Source organism: Loxodonta africana, chromosome 3 (genome assembly GCF_030014295.1).
Source record: "Loxodonta africana isolate mLoxAfr1 chromosome 3, mLoxAfr1.hap2, whole genome shotgun sequence".
NCBI classification, from domain to species: domain Eukaryota; kingdom Metazoa; phylum Chordata; class Mammalia; order Proboscidea; family Elephantidae; genus Loxodonta; species Loxodonta africana.
Window position 1 is genome coordinate 69,551,842 of NC_087344.1, and position 25,175 is coordinate 69,577,016.

The window sequence follows — 25,175 nt, forward strand, 5'->3', positions numbered from 1 at the left end:
GAAGGAGTCCACCCACAGCCACCAAGATAACAGGTGGCAGAGTTGTCATTTAGATCAAAGCCTGTATGACTCCCAAACTATGCAATTGGATTATGATTGGATCAGACAGTGAGGAAATAGGTTCCTAAAAGAACTCATAGTGACTAGAGGCTAAGGGTTTGGTATGGGGGCTTGGACAAGCTATACCCCAACAGTGCTCAGTAGTTTAAATCATACACATGGGCACATAAGCCTTGCAGACACACTGGTATCATTTCTAAACGAGGACCGTCATGTTCATTGCCTCTTCTAGTCCTTGCGGTAATACCGTGAAATAATGCTTTATTATTACTGACTTTTAGAAGGAAAAAAAGAGATTTAGAGAGGTGAAGTTTCTGGCCCAACAACACCCAGCTAAAAAGTGACGCTGCTTTGATTTGAACCCAGCTCTGCCTGTTTTCCATGGTTTTCCCCCTGCTTCACGCTGGTAGGGAGCTAATGCACTTGGCTGCTAACTGAAAAACTGGAGATTTGAGTTCACCCAGAGGTACCTCAGAAGAAAGGCTTGGTGATTTACCCCCCAAAAATCAGCCATTGAAAACCTTAGGCAGCAGAGTTCTACTCTGACACACATGGGGTTGGCACGAGTTGGAACAGAATTGATGCCAACTGGTTTTGTTTTGTTTTGATGAAGGCAGGGGATTGAATAAGATAATGTGCATGGAGGGAGAAAAAAAATTTAGCTTAGTGCTTAGCGAAAGATGTAGTGAGAATCCAGAGTCCTGTGGATCAAAATCGTTGGAGGTGGTTTGAATGGGGCAGAGGACATATCTGGAGAAAAAGATGGGCTTACGACTTGACTATGAACTTCTTCCCCACCTTTGGCATATTCATGTAAACAGCCACCATTACTAAAAAAAATCTCTTCCTCCAATGAAATAATCTTGGGGAGAGATCAGATCTCACTGCCACCTGAAGGCATTGTTATTCTGGCTTCTCAAGAGGAATTCTGAAATCAAAGACTGGCACAGGAGTCTTTCCTGGTCCTCAGACTTGATAATTCTGTGTCTCTCCACATAGCTGGTGTCTTGGCTCCACAGAATTGGAGTGATGTACCAGTCGATCATTCACTCATCCAATCATTCATTCAACACATTATTGAGCACCTGCTATGTGCGGGGCCCTGTTTGAGGCAGTGAAGTGAACAAAAGTCCTTGCTCTATAGAGCTTATAATCTAGCATGTAGATATTTGCTTTTCTGTCTAGCACTTCCCAATTCCTAAAGTGTATCCATATCTACAACTCCATTTGACCTTGACATTAAACACAAGATGGTCAGGGTAGTGCTGTTACCTACATTATTATTACAGGTAAGGAAATAGGCCAGGCCAAATCAGTAATTTGCCCAATTGCCCATGGCTAGGTGAGTAAAGCTGAGAATTTACTCAAGAATTCTTTTGTTTGATTTTATTTTTAATGGTACCTATGTAGGATCCTTGAAATAATATAGCTAAAATCAGTGGAAACACAAAGCACATTATAAATGGTCATCATGCCACCTCAGAGTTCAGTGAGGTTTAATACATTTAAGGTTTATTTCAAAGATATTTTCATGACTGTCTTCCAGATTACTTATAAAACCATTAAAAAAGGAGGTGGGTCTCAGCTCAAATTTTGTTCTTTCCTCAGTGTAAGAGTCCTTTAAATTCTTTTTTTCTGGACCTGTTTCATGCTGCATGAATTTCTTCTTGGTGCATATGCCTGGAGAGAGGCAGAGAACTTCCTTCTGAGACCAAAAAGAATGTAACTTTATAGTTGTCCACATGCTTTCTCTTCCAAAGGGCCACTCAAGAAGGCAAACACTGGCTTTGTTTAAAAACTCCAGAGTTATTGGCTCCACTTGAACTCAAAAACTCTGAGTCCTGATCATAGGGGCAAGCTGTGGAAGAGGAGAGATGTATGCAGAGCATAGAAAATCAAAGACCATCTAATGGTCTAGTGCTCAAGGATTCTCTTTGCCCTTGACCTGGGGGATGAGATCTCGGGCCTCCCTGCCACAGAATCAGCTGCTGTCCTGTCCCAGTGAAGGGAAATGCTCAGGTCTGATATTTTAAAATTATTTTGGGCCGTGGAAGCTAAGCCAGCTCAGCTTTGGTCCATGTGATACCTGAGAATGTGGATGGCAGGGCCCTTGAGAATAAGATGCCCAAGTGTGAGTTAGAAGAATCCCACAGAGAAGCGTATTTGATCCCATGGCCCATGCCACTGCTGAGTAGCTAAGAGTAATACATTCTTCCAACAGAAGTGATGAATCTGTTTACTGCAGAGTGTGGGGAAAGAAACAAGGGCACCGAGGTAGATGCTTCGGGATGTGCACGTGTTATAATACTGGTACTCAAGGTGGTGGTCTAAAAGGTGACTTCCCTTCTTATCTAGGTATTGTTGTGATACCTTAGTGCAATGGGATAAGGACTTGCTTAATATGTGCCTCCTCCATTAGACTGTAAGGTCCATGCAGGACAGGGACCATGTCTTCCTTCCCCACCTCTGTATCTCCTGCTCATAGGAGGCCTTGAGAGAAAGTGCTAAATAATGTGTCTATTAGTAAATAAATGCAGTAACCAAGGCCTGGGGAACAGCAAGGAACAGGGAGTACGTTGAGCTCAGTCTAGATAAGAGCCTGGGCCTCATGGTGCAGGAGCTGAGTTTTATCCTACATGCCCAGCCCAGCTTTCTGGTCAACCTCCCTTCTGCGGGGCACCCTCACCTCGGCAGACCGGCCTGTGGTCACTCCAGGCCGCAAACATGTCGCTCACTTTCATACAGGTGATCCGCTTGGACCCTTGCAGGTCATAGCCCTCATTGCAGGTGAACTGGACGCTGGATCCTAACCTGGGAGACAAAGCACGTACATGAGCTCAACCCCTGGGCCTTGGCGAGCCCCACCCTGAGTTCCTTCTGGTTCCACAAAGAAGTACCACATTGAACTTTATTTCTTCTTCTGGCCCTTAAACTCCATTCCACTGTTTTATCTGTTAATATTTCCATTGGAATACCTGCTCTTCAACTTTTTTTGGACAATTTAATGGTTTTAGAATTGAGATAAAAGGTGACTTTGTGAGCAAAACAGCAATCCTCTAAGTATCAATTAGGGCAGGTAAGAGTGGGTAGATAGTACCCATAAACTTTAACGAAAATGGAGGATGATGGGAAGATGCCCCGGTAGTTAGAAACTTTGCAAAACGTACCATCTCAAGGCCCTATGGTTCCCTAGATTATCAGCAGTGTGGGCTGTCTCCTGGTTTACTGATGAAGGCAGCCCTTTGTAGTATGGGTCTGCCAGGCAACACTGGCAGTCTACAGCCCCCCTTTGGGCATGGGCACTGATCCCAGGACTAGACCAGGAAAGAACATCAAAGGCCATCACCATACATTGTCTGTCCCTGTGTCCACATCATCCTCTCCACGCCACCTCCAGGAAGCCCAGGTCCTGCCATCTCCCAGCCTGGCCACCCCACCCTTCATGCAGTGAGGAGGTTCCCAAACAGATCTTACCTGAAATCCGAGCCTAGTCTTTTGCCCCTTTCTGGTATGCCAGGATCTGGACACATATTATGCCCTTGGGACACACCAACCTGAGTTACTACAAGGCAAAAAACAGCACACACAGAGATGGATAGTCACAAGCAGGCACCAGCTGGGGCAACGTCTCAGGGTGGGTGGTGGAAGCAGAGACAGAAGGAGGGCCTGCTCCACTGGTGCTGCTGGAGCTGTTGGGCTGGGGTTTCCTGAGTGTGTAATATGGGGGTGGCTTTTGACAAATTTCTTGGCCAGCCAATTCCAAGTTGAAATTCATCAAGAGCATGTGGACTTAGAGTTAGGCACCCCACACCAACAAACCACCTGGTTCCCTCATCCCACGCCAGAGGCCAGAGGTGGAAGTCCATAGCCCTCCCCCACCACCACCTCCGTGGCCTTCCCATCCTGCACTTCAGATCCGGGGATGGTGACTCTAGATGAGATGAAACCCCCAACCTCAGCCCTGAATGGAGACATGACTCAAAGAAAGTTAAACAAAAGGTGGATGTGTGATCAGAAACGGTAAAGAATGCAAGAGAAAGCTGCAGTCTGAAGTTCAAGGCTGGGAATTTCGCTCATACGTGGATATTTCTGCTGAGAAACCTCTTCCCATCACACACTTCTCAAGCCAGAGTAAGTAGTAACCAGAGCACCTCCCACCCGATGCCTCTGGCCAAGGGTGTCAAGCAGCCATGTCACCTTGGGCAGATGGCGTGACGCTCTGACACTTGCCAACACCAGAGTCCTATTTACTGAAACCATACCACAGTCATCTTGGCTAAAGGAGGAGCTGTGTCAGGGAGCGGCGGATATACACACAATTTTCTCCTGTCTGCAGTTGAAGGCGTGGGTGGAGACCTCCCACCACTGCCTATTCTTTGCTCTTAGATGCTCCTACTGATGGGGCTGGAACGCATTCCTGCTTTTGAATTTCTGGCTTTGGGGCTGAACAGAGCATGGGATAGGGAAGACAGCCTGGTGAGAAGAGTTCCGTTCAAAGACTCACCAGTCCCAGCATCCCAACAGCCACTTCTGGACAAGGGATGAAAGACAGCCTGGAGCAATGTTCCCCTGAGTTTGTCCATTTCCCTTCTCATTCAACGTCCCATAATATGAACAAAGAGCTCCATCACTCACTCACTCGCTCATGGGTATACAACAAGCATTAATTGAACACTTACCGCGTATAAGGCCCTGTTTTGGGTACCATGGAGATATCAAGGGCAGTCAGATACCACTGTCCTCAAGGAGCTCACAGGTAAGTGAAGACATGACACATAGCCATGAACTGCTGAACCATGATGGGGGAGGTGATGTGTGAAATGGAAGATGCAGCCACAGGGATGTTCAGAGGAAGGAAAGGTCTTGTATAGATGGGAGAGACATGAAAGGCCGCTTGGAGAAGGGTTGAATACGGCCCTTGGAAAAATATGGCCATTGAATATGGCCCTAGGATTTGGATACATGGAAACAAGGGAATGGCATTTCATGCAGAGAAACGGGCATGAGGGTGATTTGGGTAACATGGACACAGAACTGGGGGTTGCACAGCGTGGCCAGAGTAGGAGGGAGGGTGATGTGTGACAAGGAAGAGTGGAAGGTAAGGTTTCAGAGGTCAGACTTATAAGGGGTTCAAGTCTGATCCTGAAGACAATGTGGAGCCACTGGAGAGTTCTGAGCAGGAGAATGACATAGTAAGACTGGATTGCTAAGGAGGCAGGTGACTGGGAGACAAGTTGGGAAGTTCTGTGATCATCCAGGTTAAAGGCAAGAGCCTGGTAGTGGGGATGGACACAGGTAGCAGTTATGGGCATGGGCAACATGGCAAAGAATCACCAGGGTTCATGAAAGACTTGGAGAAGGAGGGAAGAGAGGGAGGAGGGAATTTCTCAGGCCTGGATAGCTGTGAGGATGCAAGTTGTCCAACGGAAGCAGGGAAGGTGGGGAGCTCCATTTGAAACTCACTGAGTATGAAGCTCATTGCCTGGTGTAGACCCTGTACAATCTCCAGGTAGCCCAGGGCATGGCTGACCAAGGGAACCTGGGAATTTGGACAGACAACATGCTCGAGCCAGACACCAGGTGTCCCCTTGGTTGTGTAGCAGTGAGCTTGAGGCCTCCTGGGTACCCTCCCTTTCTCCAACATTCCGTCCTGCCAGGTTACAGCCAGTCACTTGTCTCTACCCCCATCCCCTTCCTTCCCATACCTCTACCACCGAGGCAAGTACCCTTACACGCTAAACTTAGTAAAGCTACTCTTCCCACTAGCCCAGGACCCTTCCTGCCAGGAAGTACGATGGAAGTATGGTCTCCCAAATAAGAGCAAGCTCACAGGCTGCCTCCTTGGAGCCTTAGTGTTTCGCAAATAACGGGAAGGAAATACTCCGTGAAGAAGATAACTGGGGCCTCGAGGATATGAGGGGAGGGCAGAAGGAGAGAGGAGGCTCCACTCTAAGGAAGTAAGAATGACAGTCCTGAGCTGTACTTGCTGGTTAATGGGTTGGTGGCTGTTAAGCCAGCCCCTCTTACAGCCCCATGGTGATCCATCTGTAGCGTCAAATTCCAAGCTAAGCACCCACCTTCTGTAGGTCCTGCTTACTTAAGCCTGCCTAGGTTCCACACCCATCCCAACAACTCCAGTGATCACTGCATAGGAACCACATAGCCCAGTGTAGCACACTGAGGATACAGAGGAATTTCCTGTCCCGTCTTTGCCCTCCTGTTTGGTATTAATACCACCCAGTAAGAAGACAGAGCAAACGGCTGACTGATGAGGATAGGCTGAACTAGAATGGAGAGACCATGGCAAAACCCACCCACTGAACACAGCCCCTGACCCATGGAGTAGACCCCGCTGCCTCCCCTTTCATCAGCCAGACCACAATGAGGCTCAGGCACCATCCAGGACATTACCAACACCACCGGTGATGCAGCTCACACCCCCAGTGCTCTCTTCCCTGTGGAGGACTTTAAGGTTTCCCAGGAAACAAGCCAACTTAAACCTCAGTGAATAGTTTACTGTCTAAATTATGAATGCAAAAGGACTTTCCCCTTCCCTTTCTTCATTCCAGCCTTCACTGCCTATTCAAAACCAGCTGCTTGCTTATAACATTAATTTGCTGTAGGCTGAAAAGGGAAGAGAAGGGAGGATGATCCTTACCCTAGCCCCATCAGGGCCCCTGTGGTGAAGAAATAGCCAAAACATGCTCAGAAAGGCAATGACTTCTACCCAAAGGTACAGACATGTGGGTGGTCAGACCCGATGGCCAATGGGGTCTATGGTACCCATGGACAGTCTGGTGAAGGCAGTGAGTAGGATGAGACACTCACGTGGTCCACCCTTTCCCTGGAGTTCAGGACACCTGTTCACAGGAAATGTGGCCAAGACACAAAGGACCAGACGCCTGCAAAAATGTAGACCACCTGCCTCCGAGGCTGCTTGAGCCACACACCCATTCTCTGGGGAAAGCCGAGAGCTGAGATCAATGCCTTGTTGGTAGAGAGCTGTATGTATATCTATATCTATGTACTTTTTTTTTCAAAGAGTTCTTGCATTATCTCATTAGGATCAGGTTTCTCTACCTTTCTGGGGTAAGTTTTAGACATTGGACATCTCTGCATAGCTAATGGAAACCATGGTCCCCCTCCCCAGAAAAACACACCCACAACTTCACATGTCACTTTTCAGCGAGCTCAAGGACCTTCTGAAGACCTAGGTTGAGAAGGCCCATGTCAGAACCAACAGGTCCCCTGAAAGGAAGGTAGGGTGGATAGACTTGCATTCTATAGATGCGAAACCCAGAGGTTAGTGCCTGAGGGAACAGGGCTACCTGAGGACCACAACTGGGGTAAAAACTTCCCTCCCACATCAGGGCTATTTCCTTAAGGTTTGGCTGTGGCTCTAGGGCAACTGTGAAGTGAATCCGTGCCTGTCTCAGTTCATCTGGTCTCCTGTGACCACAGATGGAAAGACACGGTGAGGCCCAGGGGTGTGGCTCTAGCGTTCTCTGCAGATTCCTGGCCTAACTTTCAGCAATCCTGGCTTCTGGCTCCATCCCCCAGTAAAGCACAGAAGCAGAGTCTCCTGGCTGCCCTCTGCCCTCCAGGCCCCGTGGGATGTGATGAGAGCCACATTGGTCCCCAGCCTTATCTGACTGCCAGTGGTGCCCCGTCCCAACTCGAGGACTTAAAAGACCAGAGAAAGTCCCCACCCGCAGTTTCAGTTCACTCGGGGCCTCTGGACCAAACTGCCTCTTTGCCATCCCCAGTCCCTTCACACACATCTGCCCAGAGCTCTGGGACCACCAGTGGCTGTGCTCCACTTCTGCTCAATGCTGTTCTAACATCACAGGAAGGCGAGCATGTGAAGGTGAAAGAAAGAGAGAATAGGGCCGCGGGAGGGCGGAGCGAGTCAGGCACCAACACAGGAGCAGAGAGAAAGAAGGGAGAGCAGAGAGGGTGAAGAAAGGATGGAGAGAAAAGAGGAAAGAGGGAGAAAAAAGTGCAGAGGGAGAGAGACAGAGGAGATAAGACGCAGAAGGGAAAACCAGGAAGTCAGTCATTTGGGGGACCAAAGAAGGCTCTCAACACACCTCCACCCCAGAATGAAAACAAAAGATTTCTTGAAAAAACCTCTCTGCTTTCAGCAGCAGCCCTCTGGGTGGCCCAGAACATTCTCAAACCTCTTCCTGTGCTGGGCTCAGAAGCTCCGTAGCACAGGTTCCCATCACATGCTTCTGAGGCAACATTTCAGACTATTCCCTAGCACTAAACCCCTTTTAATCTTCCAAACACCGGCAGCAGGAACGTGTTCCCACAGACATAATCTTCCCATGCCCAAGCTGAGAGCCCCCCGCACTGCCCCATCACCGAGAGCCAGGGCCCTACCCGCTAGTCCCCTCTTCTTTGCCTGGCCAGGTCCAGGGAGCCTGGAGGAAGCGGCTAGGCCCTGAAAAGGGTACTTCTTTCCCTTCCCTTCCCAATCAGGCCTTGGGAGCTGGGACTGGGGTGCTGCAGCCCCCAAGATCACAGCCTGAGGTTATTGGCTCCTAGAGGAGGAGCGGACTGTCTTAGCAGGTGAAAGTGATTCAAAAGGAAAAATAAAGCGAGAAATGTAGAGTAATGACTCCCTGGACTGCAGTTAAAATGGGAAGTGAGGGAGAAAGAGGAAAAGGAAGGAAATGGGAGGAGGAGGAGAAGGCGGCAAGGGGCAGGCCCCAGGGCTACTCGCGGCCACCAGGTCAGCGCAGAGCCCAGGATGGAGGGGAAGCAGGCGGAAGGGAAATCATTACACTGTCATCTGGCCTCCCTGAGGCCGTAGCGCCGGCGGGTCTGACCTCAAGCGAGAGGCCCGGCAGGCAGGCAGGCGGGCAGACACTTACACACAGACGTCTTCTGGCTGTTATCTTTGCTGGGCATCAGCTTCACACCTCGGGACTTCAATTCGATTTGCTTCTTGACTAGAGAGAGATAAGAGGAAAAACAGTTTAATGTGTTCTGTGTGACCAGGATTGGGGCCCTCTCTTGGTTTGGGACACTCCATGGAGCTCCTCCAGACAGGGACAGGCCAAGGGTAGTGTCCACCTCCAGCAGGACCTCAGACATGGAGGAAGAGCTGCCATCAAGCTGGCCCTCTGGGGTAGGCAGACTAGTTGGCCTCCCACCCAGCGTGCTTTGAGAGGCTCTGGGACCCCCTCCCAGCCTTTCCCAGATGTCTGAGATGTCATTAAAACTACTGAATTATATTTTCTCCTCAGCAAACTTCTATTGGGCACCTACTGTGTGAAGCTCTGCAGCCCACCCTCTGCAGCTCTGCCCCTTGCGGTGGTTTCCAGAAACCAATTGCCGAGGAGTTGATTTCAACTCATGGAGACCTCATGTGTGTCAGAGTAGAACTGTGTCCATAATATTTTCAATGGTTGATTTTTTCAGAAGTAGATTGCTGGGCCTTTCTTCTCAGGTGCCTCTGGTGAACTCAAACATCTAACCTTTTGGTTAGCAGCTAAGCGCCTTAACTATTTGCATCACCCAGCGACTCCCCTGCAGATTCGGCATTGTCCAATTCCTGAACCAGCCTTGACCAGGTGTGGTAGACTGGATTATGGCCCATGTTTTCACCCCTACATGTAGCCACATCCTTTGCAATATGACTTTGTAGTCCCTCCCATTAAAGAGGTGGAGTATACTGCCCCACCCCTTGACTTGGGCTTGGCCACATGATTTGCTTTGGCCATTGGGATTTTGGAGGGCTCCACAAGTCCACAGGCTTGAGAAGCACCTGCCAGATTAGGTTTGCCCCCTTGCATCTCTGCTATCATTGTGAGAAGACATGGCTGTTCCCAGGAGGATGAGAGACACGAGGTGCAGTCAGTCTGCTTAGCTGAGCCCAGCCTAGATTGACCCATCTACGCAGACACGTGAGCAGGTTAAGCCAAGATTGGCTGATCCTCAGACAACCTGCACATCTCTAAGAATTGTCTTTTTCTAAGTCATTAAGTTTTGGGGGTGGTTTTGCGTAGCATTTTTGTGGCAGTAGCTAACTGATATGTCAGGACTCACCAAGGCCCTTGCCTTCACAGGTTGGAGAGGTCTGGAATGATTGAGCTATCCTGGGCCTCACATCTGATGTGCCTTCCAGGAGCTCTGGGCCTAGTCAACACACCATGCTCAGCTTTTTCTGAACTTTCCCTGTTTGCTGCTAGGTACTGTTCCAAAAAGGAAGCTCTGCCCTGTCTCCTACTCAGTTTTGAGCATTATAGTTGCCTAGAGACCCTGTTGCCTCACCTGTCCAACAGAGTCAAGCGTTTACATATTAACAGTGCCTAGATCCCACAAGAGTTCCCTGCATCCATCACCCTGTGGGCTACATCATGCTATGTCTGACTCCCTCACTGGACTGCAGGGATCCTTGCTTTTATTCTCTTCTGTTTCCTCATGGTCTGATGCCCTGTAGTGCTTGTTGAAGGAATGAATGAGTGAGTGAATGAGGAACAGTGCTCTATCAGCCAATCAATAGGTCTCTACTTTGTGACCAATACCGTCTTGGGACTGTGGGAGAGAGAGAAGCACTAGGCAATGTCCTTGTCTTGTGGTTGGCAGCTCACAGTCTGACAGAGGCAACAGACTAACACCCCTATCATGAATAAACTGTGTCCCCCCAAAATATGTGGCAACTTTGTTAGGCCATAATTCTCAGTATTGTGTGGTTCTCTTCCATTTTGTGATTGTTACAATTTTCTTATATGCTGTAAATCCTAATCTCTGCCTGTGGTTAATGAGGCAAGATTGGATTATGTTGAAGAGTATTAGGGTGGGATGTAATACCCTTGCTCAGGTCACATCCCTGATTCAGTGTAAGGGGAGTTTCCCTGGGGTGTGGCCTGTACCACCTTTTATTTTACAATAGATAAAAGGAAAGGGAAGCAAAGAGAGAGATGGGGGACCTCATACCACGAAGAAAGCAACGCCAGGAGCAGAGCACATCATTTGGATCCAAGGTTCCTGCACTGAGATGCTCCAAGTTCAGGGGAAGATTGATGACAGAGAACTTCCTCCTGAGCTGACGCAGAGAGAAAGCCTTCCCCTGGACTTGGCACCCTAAATTCGAACTTCTAGCCTACTAGACTGTGAGAGAATAAATTTCTCTTTGTTAAAGCCATCTACTTGTGGTATTTCTGTTATAGAAGCACTAGATGATTAAGACAACCCCTAAAGTAAGACAGTGTGGAACCAAGTGTGCAGGAAGGGGAATTTGAAGAGGGAGGACGAACATTTATTGCCACACACCTTACTCAGCACTGATATTTTTATAAATAAAAATAAACCTACGAGGGAGCTATTATAAGCCTATTTTACATATGAGAAAACTGAGGCTCAAAGAAGTTAAGTAACTTGCCCGGAGTCATAGAGTCAATAGAGTTAGAATCAGAAGCTAGGGGTACATGCCTCAAAACACCAAGCTCATTCTGGGGCTTTAAACCACACAGATTTCCATCTCCAACCACCTTTCCTTGAACTCCAGGCATATATCCAGCTGCCTACTTTACATCTTATTTGGATGTATAAATATACACTTTAAAATTAACATGTCCAAAAGAGAAGTCTAAAGTAGCCACCCAGTCTCTCCTTAGACTGTTACTAGTCAGAACACTTAATATCTATCTGATATCACGTACATGTTGCCTGGTTTACTGTCTGTCCTCTCTCCATGAGAGCAGAAGACCTCATCTGTCTTGTTTGTTGCTGTAGCCCCAGCACCTGGAAGTACCTGGTACACATAGGTGTTGTTGCTGTTAGTTGCCATCAAGTTAGCTCTGACTCATAGTGACCTTATCTATAACAGAACAAAACACTGCCTAATCTTGTACCATCTTCATGACCTTTGATATGTTTGAGCCCATTGTTTTGACTGTTGTGTCAACTCATCTCACTGAGGGCTTTCCCAGTCGTATTTTGAGTGCCTTCCAACCTGAGGGGCTCATCTTCCAGCACTGTATCTGACAATATTCTCTTGCGATCCATAAGGTTTTTATTGGTTAATTTTTGGAAGTAGATCTTTAGGCCTTTCTTCCTAATCTATCTTAGTCTGGAGGCTCCACTGAAACCTATCCACCATGAATGACCCTGCTTGTATCTGAAATGCTGTTGGCATAGCTTCTAGCATCACAGCAACATGCAAACCAGCACAGTATGAAAAACTGACAGTCGAGTGGTGGGGCACATTGCTTAATAAATATTTATCAAATGAAGGGACCAGGGGAGAACAATATGGGCTTAATTGAGTTGGTGGTGCTTAAGCGAGGCTTTATGGATTTGGCTTTTGGTGATTCAAGGAGAATCTTTCACGTGTGCGCACATGTGAAAGAATAACTTGAACAAATGTGCAGAGGCCAAGCCTGTTGCCAGTAGGTGAGGCTAAGTCCTTGAGGTTGCTGGTGGATGGTGTCTGGCTCAGGTGAGGTACCTGTTGGGTTGAATCAGCCTTGACCCTGTCACTGTAAGCCCAGTTCACAGCTCACTAGGACTTTGCCAAATAGCACACAAAGAATGCCAGAACCAAACTAACAGAAAGGTTCAGCAGAGTAGCAGGATATAAGATAAACATACAAAAATCAGTTGGATTCCTATACACCAATAGACAGAATGATGAAAAGGAAATCAGGAAAGCAATACCATTCATAATAGCCCCTAAAAAAATAAAATACTTAGGAGTAAATATAACCAGGGATGTAAAAAACCTGTACAAAGAAAACTACAAAGCATTACTGCAAGAAACCAAAAGAGATCTACATAAATGGAAAAACATACCATGCTCATGGATAGGTAGACTCAACATTGTGAAAAGACAATTCTACCCAAAGCAATTTACAAATACAATGCAATCCCAATCCAAATACCAACAACATTCTTTAAAGAGATGGAAAAAATTGTCATTAACTTTATATGGAAAAGGAAGAGGCCCTGGATAAGTAAAGCAGTCTTGAAGAAGAAGAATAAAGTAGGAGGACTCACACTACCTGACCTGAGAACCTACTATACAGCTACAGTAGTCAAAACAGCCTGGTACTGGTATAACAAAAGATACATTGACCAATGGAACGGAATTGAGAATCCAGATGGAAATCCATCCACCTATGGTCACCTGATCTTCGACAAGAGCCCAAAGTCCATCGAATGAGGAAAAACAGTCTTTTTAACAAACTGTGCTGGCAAAACTGGATGTCCATCTGCAAAAAAAAAAAAAAATGAAACAGGACTGATACCTCCCACCATACCCAAAAACTAATTCAAAATGGATCAAAGACCTAAATATAAAGCCAAAAACTATGAAGTTCATAGAAGAAAAAATAGGATCAACCCTAGAGGCCCTAAGACATGGCATTAACAGGATACAAACCACAAGCAACAACACACAAACTCCAGAAGATGAGCTAGATAACTGGGATCTTCTAAAAGTTAAACACTTATGCTCATCAAAAGACTTCCTCAAAAGAGTAAAAAGAGAACCTACAATTGGGAAAAAAAATGTTTTGCTATTACAAATCAGACAAAAGTCTAACCTCTAAAATCTATAAGAAAATCCAAACTCTACAACAAAAAGAGAAATAATCCAATTTAAAAATGGGCAAAGGAATGAACAGACACTTCACCAAAGAAGACATTCAAGTGGCCAACAGGCATATGAGGAAATGCACCTGATCACTAGACATTAAAAAAAAAAAATTAGAGAAATGCAAATCAAAACCACAATGAGATGCCATCTCACCCTGCCATTACTGGCACGAATCAAAAGAAAAGGAAATAACAAATGTTGAAGAGGCTGTGGGGAGATCGGAACTCTTATGCACTGCTGGTGGGAATGCAAAATGATAGAACCATTTCGGAAGGCAATATGGCGGTTCCTTAGAAAGCTAGAATTAGAAATACCATATGATCCAGCAATCCTACTCCTAGGAATATATCCTAGAGAAATAAGAGTCATCACATGAATAGACATATGCACACCCATGTTCACTGCAGCGTTGTTCACAATAGCAAAAGATGGAAACAACCTAGATGCCCATCAACAGATGAATGGATAAACGAACTGCAGTACATACACACAATGGAGTATTACACAACAGAACAACAATGAATCTGTGAAGCATCTCATAACATAGATGAATCATGGACTATGCTAGTGAAATAAGCCAATCACAAAAGGACAAATATTGTATGAGACTACTACTGTAAAACTCATGTAAATGTTTACACACAAAAAGAAAATCTTTGATGGCTATGAGGGTGGGGAGGGGTGGGGATGAAAAAACACTAAATAGACTATAAGGTAAGTGGTAACTTTGGTGAAGGGTAAGACAGTACACAGTACTGGGGAAGCCAGCACAACTTGTACAAGGCAAGGTCATGGAAGCTCCATAGATACATCCAAACTCCCTGAAGGACCAAATTGCTGGGCTGAGGTCTATGGGGACTGTGGTCTTGGGGAACATCTAGCTCAACTGGCATAACATAGTTTATAAGGAATAAGTTCTGCATTCTACTGTAGTGAGTAGTGTCTGGGGTCTTAAAAGCCTGTTAGCGGCCATATAGGATACTCCACTGGTCTCACCCCTTCAGAAGCAAGGAAGAATGAGAAAACTAAAGATAGAAGGGAAAGATTAGTCCAAAGGACTAATGGACCACATCTACCACAGCCTCCACCAGACTGAGTCCAGTACAACTAGATAATGTCTGGCTACAACCACTAACTGCTCCGACAAGGATCACAATAGATGGTCCCAGGCAGAGCTGGAGAAAAATGTAGAACAAAATCTAACTCAAAAAGAAAGGCCAGAAAGGTCTCCTACAAAGGAGAATCAATAAGTTCAGACTACTCAGCAGAAACCATGCAGTCAAGAAGGCAATGGGATGACATATATAGAGCGCTGAAGGAGAAAAACTGCCAAACAAGGATCATATATCCAGCAAAACTCTCTCTAAAATATGAAGGCGAAATTAAGACATTTACAGATAAACACAAGCTTAGAGAATTTGCAAAAAACCAAACCAAAGATACAAGAAATACTAAAGGAAATTGTTTGGTCAGAAAACCAATAATATCAGATACCAGCACAACATAAGGTCACAGAACAGAACATCCTGATATCAACTCAAATAGGGAAATCACAAAAACAAATTAAGATTAATTTTAAAGAGAAAAAAACGCTCAGAACAGGGAATCATTGAAGTCAATATGTAAAAGATCACAATAATCAAAAAGAGGGACTAAATACAGGTGGCACAGAACTGCCATATGGAGAGGGATACAAGGTGATATAGGACAATACAAGTTAGGTTTTTACTTAGAAAAATAGGGGTAAATATTAAGGTAACCACAAAGAGGTATAATAATTCCATAACTCAAAATAAAAACCAAGAAAAACATAACAACTCAGCAAACATAAAGTCAAATACTATGAAAATGAGGAACACACAATTTACAAAGAAAAATGTCTCAGCACAAAAAAGTAAGTGGAAAAATGAAATTGTCAACAACACACATAAAAAGGCATCAAAATGACAGCACTAAACACATACTTATCTACAATTACGCTGAATGTAAATGGACTAAATGCACAAATAAAGAGACAGAGAGTCTCAGACTGGATAAAGAAACACGATCCGGCTATATGCTGCCTACAAGAGACACACCTTAGACTTAGAGACACAAACAAACTAAAACTCAAAGGATAGAAAAAAATATATCAAGCAAACAATAAGCAAAAAAGAGCAGGAGTAGCAATATTAATTTCTGACAAAATAGATTTTAAAGTTAAATCCACCACAAAGGATAAAGAAGGACACTACATAATGATTAAAGGGACAATTGACCAAGAAGATATAACCATATTAAATATTTATGCACCCAATGACAGGGCTGCAAGATACATAAAACAAACTTTAACAGAACTGAAAAGTGAGATAGACGCCTCCACAATTATAGTAGGAGACTTCAATACACCACTTTCAGAGAAGGACAGGACATCCAGTAAGAAGCTCAATAGATACACGGAAGACCTACTTACAACAATCAACCAACTTGACCTCATTGACTTATACAGAACACTCCACCCAAAAGCTGCAAAGTATACTTTTTTTTCTAGCGCACATGGAACATTCTCTAGAATAGACCACATATTAGGTCATAAAACAAACCTTTGCAGAATCCAAAACATCGAAATATTACAAAGCATCTTCTCAGACCATAAGGCCATAAAAGTGGAAACCAATAACAGAAAAATTAGGGAAAAGAAATCAAATACTTGGAAACTAAACAATACCCTGCCCAAAATAGACTGGGTTATAGAAGACATTAAGGAGGGAATAAAGAAATTCATTGAATGCAACAAGAATGAAAACACTTCCTATCAAAACCTCTGGGACACAGCAAAAGCAGTGCTCAGAGGCCAATTCATATCGATAAATGCACACATACAAAAAGAAGAAAGAGCCAAAATCAGAGAACTGTCCCTACAACTTGAACAAATAGAAACTGAGCAACAAAAGAACCCATCAGGCACCAGAAGAAAACAAATAATAAAAATTAGAGCTGAACTAAATGAATTAGAGAACAGAAAAACAATTGAAAGAATTAACAAAGCCAAAAGCTGGTTCTTTGAAAAAATTAACAAAATTGATAAACCATTGGCCAGACTGACTAAAGAAATACAGGAAAGGAAACAAATAACCCGAATAAGAAACGAGATGGGCCACATCACAACAGACCCAACTGAAATTAAAAGAATCATATCAGACTATTACGGAAAATTGTACTCTAACAAATTTGCAAACCTAGAAGAAATGGACGAATTCCTAGAAAAACGCTACTTACCTAAACTAACACAATCAGAAGTAGAACAACTAAATAGACCCACAACAAAAAAAGAGATTGAAACGGTAATCAAAAAACTCCCAACAAAAAAATGCCCTGGCCCGGATGGCTTTACTGCAGTTTTACCAAACTTTCAGAGAAGAGTTAACATCACTACTACTAAAGGTATTTCAAAGCATAGAAAATGACGGAATACTACCTAACTCATTCAATGAAGCCACCATCTCCCTGATACCAAAACCAGGTAAAGACATCACAAAAAAAGAAAATTACAGACCTATATCCCTCATGAACATAGACGCAAAAATCCTCAACAAAATTCTAGCCAACAGAATTGAACAACATATCAAAAAAATAATCCACCACGACCAAGTGGGATTTATACCAGGTATGCAAGGTTGGTTTAATATTAGAAAAACCATTAATGTAACCCACCATATAAATAAAACAAAAGACAAAAGCCACATGATCTTATCGATTGATGCAGAAGAGGCATTTGACGAGGTCCGACACCCATTTATGATTAAAAACTCTCACCAAAATAGGAATTAAAGGAAAATTCCTCAACATAATAAAGGGCATTTATACAAAGCCAACAGCCAACAGCACTCTAAGTGGAGAGGGCCTGAAAGCAATTCCCTTGAGAACGGGAACCAGACAAGGATGCCCTTTATCACTGCTCTTATTCAACATTGTGCTAGAGGTCCTAGCCAGAGCAATTAGGTTAGACAAAGAAATAAAGGGCATCCGGATTGGCAAGGAGGAAGTAAAATTATCTCTATCTGCAGATGACATGATCTTATACACAGAAAACCCTAAGGAATCCTCCAGAAAACTTCTGAAACTAATAGAAGAGTTTGGCAGTCTCAGGTTATAAGATAAACATACAAAAATCACTTGGATTCCTCTACATCAACAAAAAGAACATCGGAGAGGAAATCACCAAATCAGTACCATTCACAGTAGCCCCCAAGAAGATAAAATACTTTGGAATAAATCTTACCAAAGATGTAAAAGAGCTATACAAAGAAAACTACAAAGTACTACTGCAAGAAACTAAAAGGGACCTACTTAAGTGGAAAAACATACCTTGCTCATGGATACGAAGACTTAACATAGTAAAAATGTCTATTCTACCAAAAGCCATCTATACATACAATGCACTTCCGATCCAAATTCCAATGACATTTTTTAATGTGATGGAGAAACAAATCACCAAGTTCATATGGAAGGGAAAGAAGCCTCGGATAAGTAAAGCATTACTGAAAAAGAAGAAGAAAGTGGGAGGCCTTACTTTACCTGATTTTAGAACCTATTATACAGCCACAGTAGTCAAAACAGCGTGGTACTGGTACAACAACAGGCACATAGACCAATCGAACAGAATTGAGAACCCACATATAAATCCATCCACATATGAGCAGCTGATATTTGACAAAGGCCCAGTGTCAGTTAATTGGGGAAAAGATAGTCTTTTTAACAAATGGTGCTGGCATAACTGGATATCCATGTGCAAAAAAATGAAACAGGACCCATACCTCATACCATGCACAAAAACTAACTCCAAGTGGATCAAAGACCTAAACATAAAGACTAAAACGATAAAGATCATGGAAGAAAAAATAGGGACAACGTTAGGAGCCCTAATTCAAGGCATAAACAGAATACAAAATATTACCAAAAATGAGGAAGAGAAACCAGATAACTGGGAGCTCCTAAAAATCAAACATCTATGCTCATCTAAAGACTTCACCAAAAGAGTAAAAAGACCACCTACAGATTGGGAAAGAATTTTCAGTTATGACATCTTCGACCAGCACCTGATCTCTAAAATCTATATGATTCTGTTAAAACTCAACCACAAAAAGACAAACAACCCAATCAAGAAGTGGGCAAAGGATATGAACATGCACTTCACTAAAGAAGATATTCAGGCAGCTAACAGATACATGAGAAAATGTTCTCGATAATTAGCCATTAGAGAAATGCAAATTAAAACTATGATGAGATGCCATCTCACTCCAACAAGGCTGGCATTAATCCAAAAAACACAAAATAATAAATGTTGGAGAGGCTGCTGAGAGATTGGAACTCTTATACACTGCTGCTGGGAACTTAAAATGGTACAACCACCTTGGAAATCTATCTGGCGTTATCTTAAACAGTTAGAAATAGAACTACCATACAACCCAGAAATCCCATTCCTCGCAATATACCCTAGAGAAATAAGAGCCTTCATACAAACAGATATATGCACACCCATGTTTATTGCAGCTCTGTTTACAATAGCAAAAAGCTGGAAGCAACCAAGGTGTCCATCAACGGATGAATGGTTAAATAAATTGTGGTATCTTCACACAACGGAATACTACGCATCGATAAAGAACAGTGACAAATCTGTGAAACATTTCATAACATGGAGGAACCTGGAAGGCACTATGCTGAGGGAAATTAGTCAGAGGCAAAAGGACAAATATTGTATAAGACCACTATTATAAGATCTTGAGAAATAGTATAAACTGAGAAGAACACATACTTTTGTGGTTACGTGGGGGGGAGGGAGGGAGGGTAGGAGAGGGTTATTTACTGATTAGTTAGTAGATAAGAACTACTTTAGGTGAAGGGAAGGACAATACTCAATACATGGAAGGTCAGCTCAACTGGACTGGACCAAAAGCAAAGAAATTTCTGGGATAAACTGAATGCTTCAAAGGTCAGCGGAGCAAGGGCAGGGGTTTGGGGACTGTGGCTTAAGGGGACTTCTAAGTCAATTGGCAAAATAATACTATTATGAAAACATTCTGTATCCCACTTTGAAATGTGGCGTCTGGGGTCTTAAATGCTAACAAGCGGCCATCTAAGTGCATCAATTGGTCCCGACCCACCTGGATCAAAGGAGAATGAAGAACACCAAGGTCACACGATAACTATGAGCCCAAGAGACAGAAAGGGCCACATGAACCAGAGACTTACATCATCCTGAGACCAGAAGAACTAGATGGTGCCCAGCCACAACCGATGACTGCCCTGACAGGGAGCACAACAGAGAACCCCTGAGGGAGCTGGAGATCAGTGGGATGCAGACCCCAAATTCTCATAAAAAGACCAAACTTAATGGTCTGGCTGAGACTAGAGGAATCCCAACGGTCATGGTCCCCAAACCTTCTGTTGGCCCAGGACAGGAACTATTCCCAAAGACAACCCATCAGACAGGGAAGGGACTGGACAATGGGTTGGAGAGAGATGCTGATGAAGAGTGAGCTACTTGTATCAGGTGGACACTTGAGACTGTGTTGGCATCTCCTGTCTGGAGGGGAGATAGGAGGGTAGAGAGGGTTAGAAACTGGTAAAATTGTCATGAAAGGAGAGACTGGAAGGGCTGACTCATTAGGGGGAGAGTAAGTGGGAGTATGGAGTAAGGTGTATATAAGCTTATATGTGACAGACTGACTTGATTTGTAAACGTTCACTTAAAGCTCAATAAAAATTATTAAAAAAAAAAAAAAAAAGAAAGGCCAGACTTACTGGCTTGACAGAGACTGCAGAAACCCTGAGAGTATGGCTCCCAGACACCCTTTCAGCTCAGTAATGAAGTCACTCCCGAGGTTCCCCTCCAGCCAAAGATTGTACAGGCCCATGAAACAAAATAAGACTAAAGGGGCACGCCAGCCCTGGGGCAAGGACTAGAAGGCAGAAGGGGACAGGAAAGCTGGTAATAGGGAACCTAAGGTTGAGAAGGGAGAGTATCGACATGTCATGGGGTGCTTAACCAATGTCATAAAACAATATGTGTACTAACTGTTTAATGAGAAACTAGTTTGTTCTGTAAACCTTCGTCTAAAGCACAATTAAAAAAAAAAAAAGAATGCCAGAGACAGAACTCTACAATTCCAAAGGACATTGCTCTGTACCCATCAACCTCTTTAGTGTCTAAAACCCCAAAACCAGATGCCATTGAGTCACTTTCACCTCAGGGTGACAACATGTGTGTAAGAGTAGAACTGTGCTCCATAGGGTCTTCAATAGCTGATTTTTGGGACGTGGACTGCCAGGCCTTTCATCCGAGGCATCTCTGGGTGGACTTGAATTGGCAGCCTTTTGGTTAGCAGCCAAGTGTGTTAACTGTTTGCACCACCCAGGGACTCCTCCTTAGTGTCTGATGACCCCTATTCCCCAACGCATCCTCCTGGCTTCCAAGGGTTTCACTTTGCCTCTAGTTATGTGCTTTGGTACAACTGCCCAGTCCCAGATCCCCCTGCTGTGTTCCAGCTAGCCCCTTCCTGCTGACTCAGCCCTGCTGAGACTGATAACCAACAATGGTAACAACTATGACTAGGCACTTCCTATGTGCCAGGCCCTAGGCTAAGTGCCTTACAAGCTCTTTACTAAAATCAGCACCCTTGACTCCTCTCTCCTATACCCACACATGATCCATCATGAAATCCTTCCAATTATATCTTAAATCCAGGCACTGCTCATAATAACCTCCATGTCTATCACCCTGGTCCAAACCTCTGATATCTCTCGCCTTGTTGCTGCGGCCTCCATCTTTCACCTTTGCCTCCATAGAGGCTATTCTCAACATAAGGGTCAGAGGAAGCCTGTTAAGACAGAAGTCAGCCCATATTGCGTCTTGGCTCAAAGCTCTTCAGCAGCAACCCATCTGTCCTGGAGTAAAAGCAGAAAACGGCCCATGAGGACCCACACCATAGGCCCTCCCCATGACCTCTCCAACCGCATGTTTGACTACTCTCCCTCCATTACTCTCCTCCAGTCACATGCAATGTTCTGCCAATATATGAGGCTTATTCCTGCTTCGGAGCCCTGGTGGTCCAGTGGTTAGGAGGTATGGCTGCTTACCAAAAGGTTGGCAGTTTGAATCCACCAGCTGCTCCTTGGAAACCCTATGGGGCAGTTCTACTCTGTCCTATAGGGTCGCTATGAGTCAGAACCGACTCAGCTGAACCTAACAATAACAACAACAACAATTCCTGCTTCAGCCAGCCTGTTGCCTCGGCGCTTCGTCCCAGGTAACTGCATGACAGGTTCATTCCCTTGTTTCCTTCAAGTGTTGGTGCAAGTACCATTTCCACATGGAGGCCTTCCCCGACCACTCCATGTAAAACTGCACCTCCAGCCTCAGCTCTCCCTACCCCCTTCCCCGCTTTATCTTCCAAACCTTTCAACATGCTGTATGATTTACTTAGTTACTTTGTCTATTGTTGCCCCATATTGAAAGTAAGCTCCATGAAGGCTGGGATTTTTGTCTGTTTTGTTTGTTACTGTACCCTCAATTTCTCTGGGCCCCCCCGTGCCTGGTCCATGGTGGGCCCTCAATAATCACTTCATTTAGTTTTATCCTGTCAACAATCTTGCTTGACCAGTAGTTATTATACCTTTCTCTCTCTCTCTCACACACACACAAGTTGCTGTCAAGTCAATCCTGATTCATGGCAACCCCACGTGTGTCAGAGTAGAACTGTGCTCCATGACGTTTTCCATGTCTGATTTCGGGAAAGTAGATCACAAGGCCTTTCTTTCAGGCTGCCTCTGGGTGGACTCGAATTTTCAACCTTTTGGCTAGCAGCCAAGTGTGTTAACTGCACCACCCAGGGACTCTGGTTATTAGGTGTACTTGATAGATAATAAAAATGGGGTTCAAAGTAGCTTACGTGACTTGCTGTAGGTCACACAGCCAAACAGAAGCTGCGTTCTCAGCTGAGCCTCAGGTTCCTTTCTTGTGAAAGCCACCCCAGAAGCATAGTCAACTATACCCAGCAGCTGCCCCCTCCTCAGCTCAGGCCCTGAAAACTCAGATATTTGCTCTGAACTCCAAGTAACATGCCAAACCCAAAACCCAAACCCACAGTGATCAGCAGCGCAAGAGGGTGGTCTTCCAGTTGCCTCACTCTGCCTGCATTAAAAAGTTCCCCAAGGGTTTGTTCCCTGGCCAGTCACTGTCTAAGGTGGATGCTGATAAAATTAAGTTACATCCAGAGTCACTGCTTCCCAACGTACATTCAAACCCTTTTTATAGATGTGCATTGCTCTCCATGTGTATCCAGCAGGAAAATTTCCAATGAGCACTAACATGGACCTATTATCAAATAGAGGGCATTAGTAGGGAAACATGCATTATTCAAGCCTAGCTAATACAGTGAGGCGGGGAAAAAAATCCCTTCGCTTCAACTGTCCCCAGGAGAACAGCAGCGTCCCTGGCACCATGAGAACAGTGCGAGCTCTTCTCAGTGATATCCTGCACTAGGCAGGTGTGGGGTGCGGGTGTCTCTGACCCAGTGCAGCCCATTTGAGATCGGGTCAGTGGAGATGGCTTGGGGCACCTGGCCAAGAAGTAGGAGATGAAGTCACAATCTCCTTGTTTCGGGTCCTGGGTCTACCAGAGGAAGAGAGGTGGGGAAGGGGCCAGGGAACCATGATGTCATTCTCAGGGACAAATACTGTTTGGGTTTTCCTTGTAGCTCTGATGGGGGACCTTGAGATGCAGGTAGACATGAATGCTGCTGAGAAGGAGTGCTTCTCCCTCTCTTCTCAAGGTTGCATAAAGGAAGTCTGCTGCTCCTCTCCCACTTAAGGCCCCAGAAGAAATCCCTGCAATTTCTGTGTCCATCCTCTCTACTCCTTCCGCCCACAGGATGGGCTGTCTAACCTGAGAGCTCAGTGCTCAATGTTCAGTGGGCCACTTTTAGTAGTGAATGATGCCATCATGCCTCCCAAGCAGGAACTAACTTCTGTTCTTTCTCTTCTACTTCCTGCTACTTACCATAGCAGGAGGCACTGGTGGTTCAGTGGTAGGATCCTCACCTTCCATGTGGGAGACCTGAGTTCAATCCCTGGCCAACGCACCTCATGTGCAGCCACCAACCATCTGTCAGGAGAGGCTTGTGTGTTGCTATGACAGTGAACAGGTTTCAGCAGAGCTTCCAGACTAAGACAGACTCGGAATAAAGGACTGGTGATCTAATTCCAAAAATTAGTCAGTGAAAACACTGTGAATCACAACGGTTTTATTCACAACTGATCATGGGGATGGCACCGGACTGGGCAGTGTTTTGTTCCATTGTGTATGGGGTCACCAAGAGTTGGGAGCTTACTCGACAGCAGCTAACGACAACTACTTACCATAGGAATGAGTTGGTTAAGGTGATGAGAAGAACTGAACAAGAAGATATCTGTTAAGACTGGGGGTGGGGTCCTTAACTTACATGCAAATGTTTTGAATGTTACCACCATGGAGCTTGGTCTGAGAGGTTGCGGTACTTACTCCCATGTTGCGCGTGAGCACAAAAACGTCATCAGATGCAGATTAGAATCCACAGATGACTAGTCCTTGTTCTTTCCACATCAGCCTGGGAAATGCAGGTGCCAAAGCTCTTTGAGAAGAGGCTTCTCATACCAACAGCACGATATCTAATGGGCCGGAGATGGCCACCCAGGCCCAGTTGGCCCAGGCCTGGGCTCTGGGGAGGTGGAGCCTATAGTTGGCCACATCATCATGGTTGCTGATCAGTGGGCCAGGAAAGTGCCCTTGGTGGGGGTAAGCTCTAGGCAAGCTCCATATCACCAGCGACATTAACATCAAGAAACTACCTCCGGATGCTGGGGCCTCGGTTTTTGAGCAATCCCAGGGAAGTGGTCACATCCTGAATTATACGTCGTTAATCTACCTTTTAAACAGTCTTATAAATTTTTTTTTTTTTTTTTTTATCAGGCAGGTGTGATCATGGAATGTGGAGCACCTTGTAGAAATCAGCCACAAAATGACCTCACTGGAGAGCTAGCTCAGCTGGCCGGGTAGACCAGGATGCAAAGGGTCAGAGAGCAAGGGCAGAACTTCCTCTAGACCTCCACAGTGCAGTACTGACAGATCCAGCCAGGAACAAAGGGAAAATCCAGCAGATGGACCAAAGGACCTAGAGAATTTCTGGGATGTATTCATTCATTCATGTTGTTTGTTCCTTCATTCATTCATGGAAAGCCCACTAGTGTTGTGCCAATATTGCACTGAAGTTGGTCTCTCAAAAGCAGATTCTGTAATCCTCAATGCAGCTGGAGATTAAATGGAGCCTGGGGCTGACTCCATGGTCCTGGCTGCACTTGAACGCACACCCTCTGATGTACATGCATGCACACATGTCCATGCATACATATGCATTTGTGTCTACAACAGGCTCACCACAACTACATATCCGTGCACATGTGTATGTATGGCTACAAATACTCACAAACA

The 25,175-nt window shown here is 44.9% G+C and overlaps 1 protein-coding gene across 1 annotated transcript in view; it reads right to left on the reverse strand.

Annotated features, from left to right (window-relative positions):
* The window catches only part of CSMD2 (CUB and Sushi multiple domains 2), a 797,331-nt gene that overhangs the window by 362,348 nt on the left and 409,808 nt on the right, over positions 1-25,175 (reverse strand). The window contains 3 exon segments of the mRNA XM_064281672.1: positions 2,747-2,871; positions 3,535-3,622; positions 8,940-9,017. Coding sequence (XP_064137742.1) covers positions 2,747-2,871; positions 3,535-3,622; positions 8,940-9,017 — 291 coding nt within the window.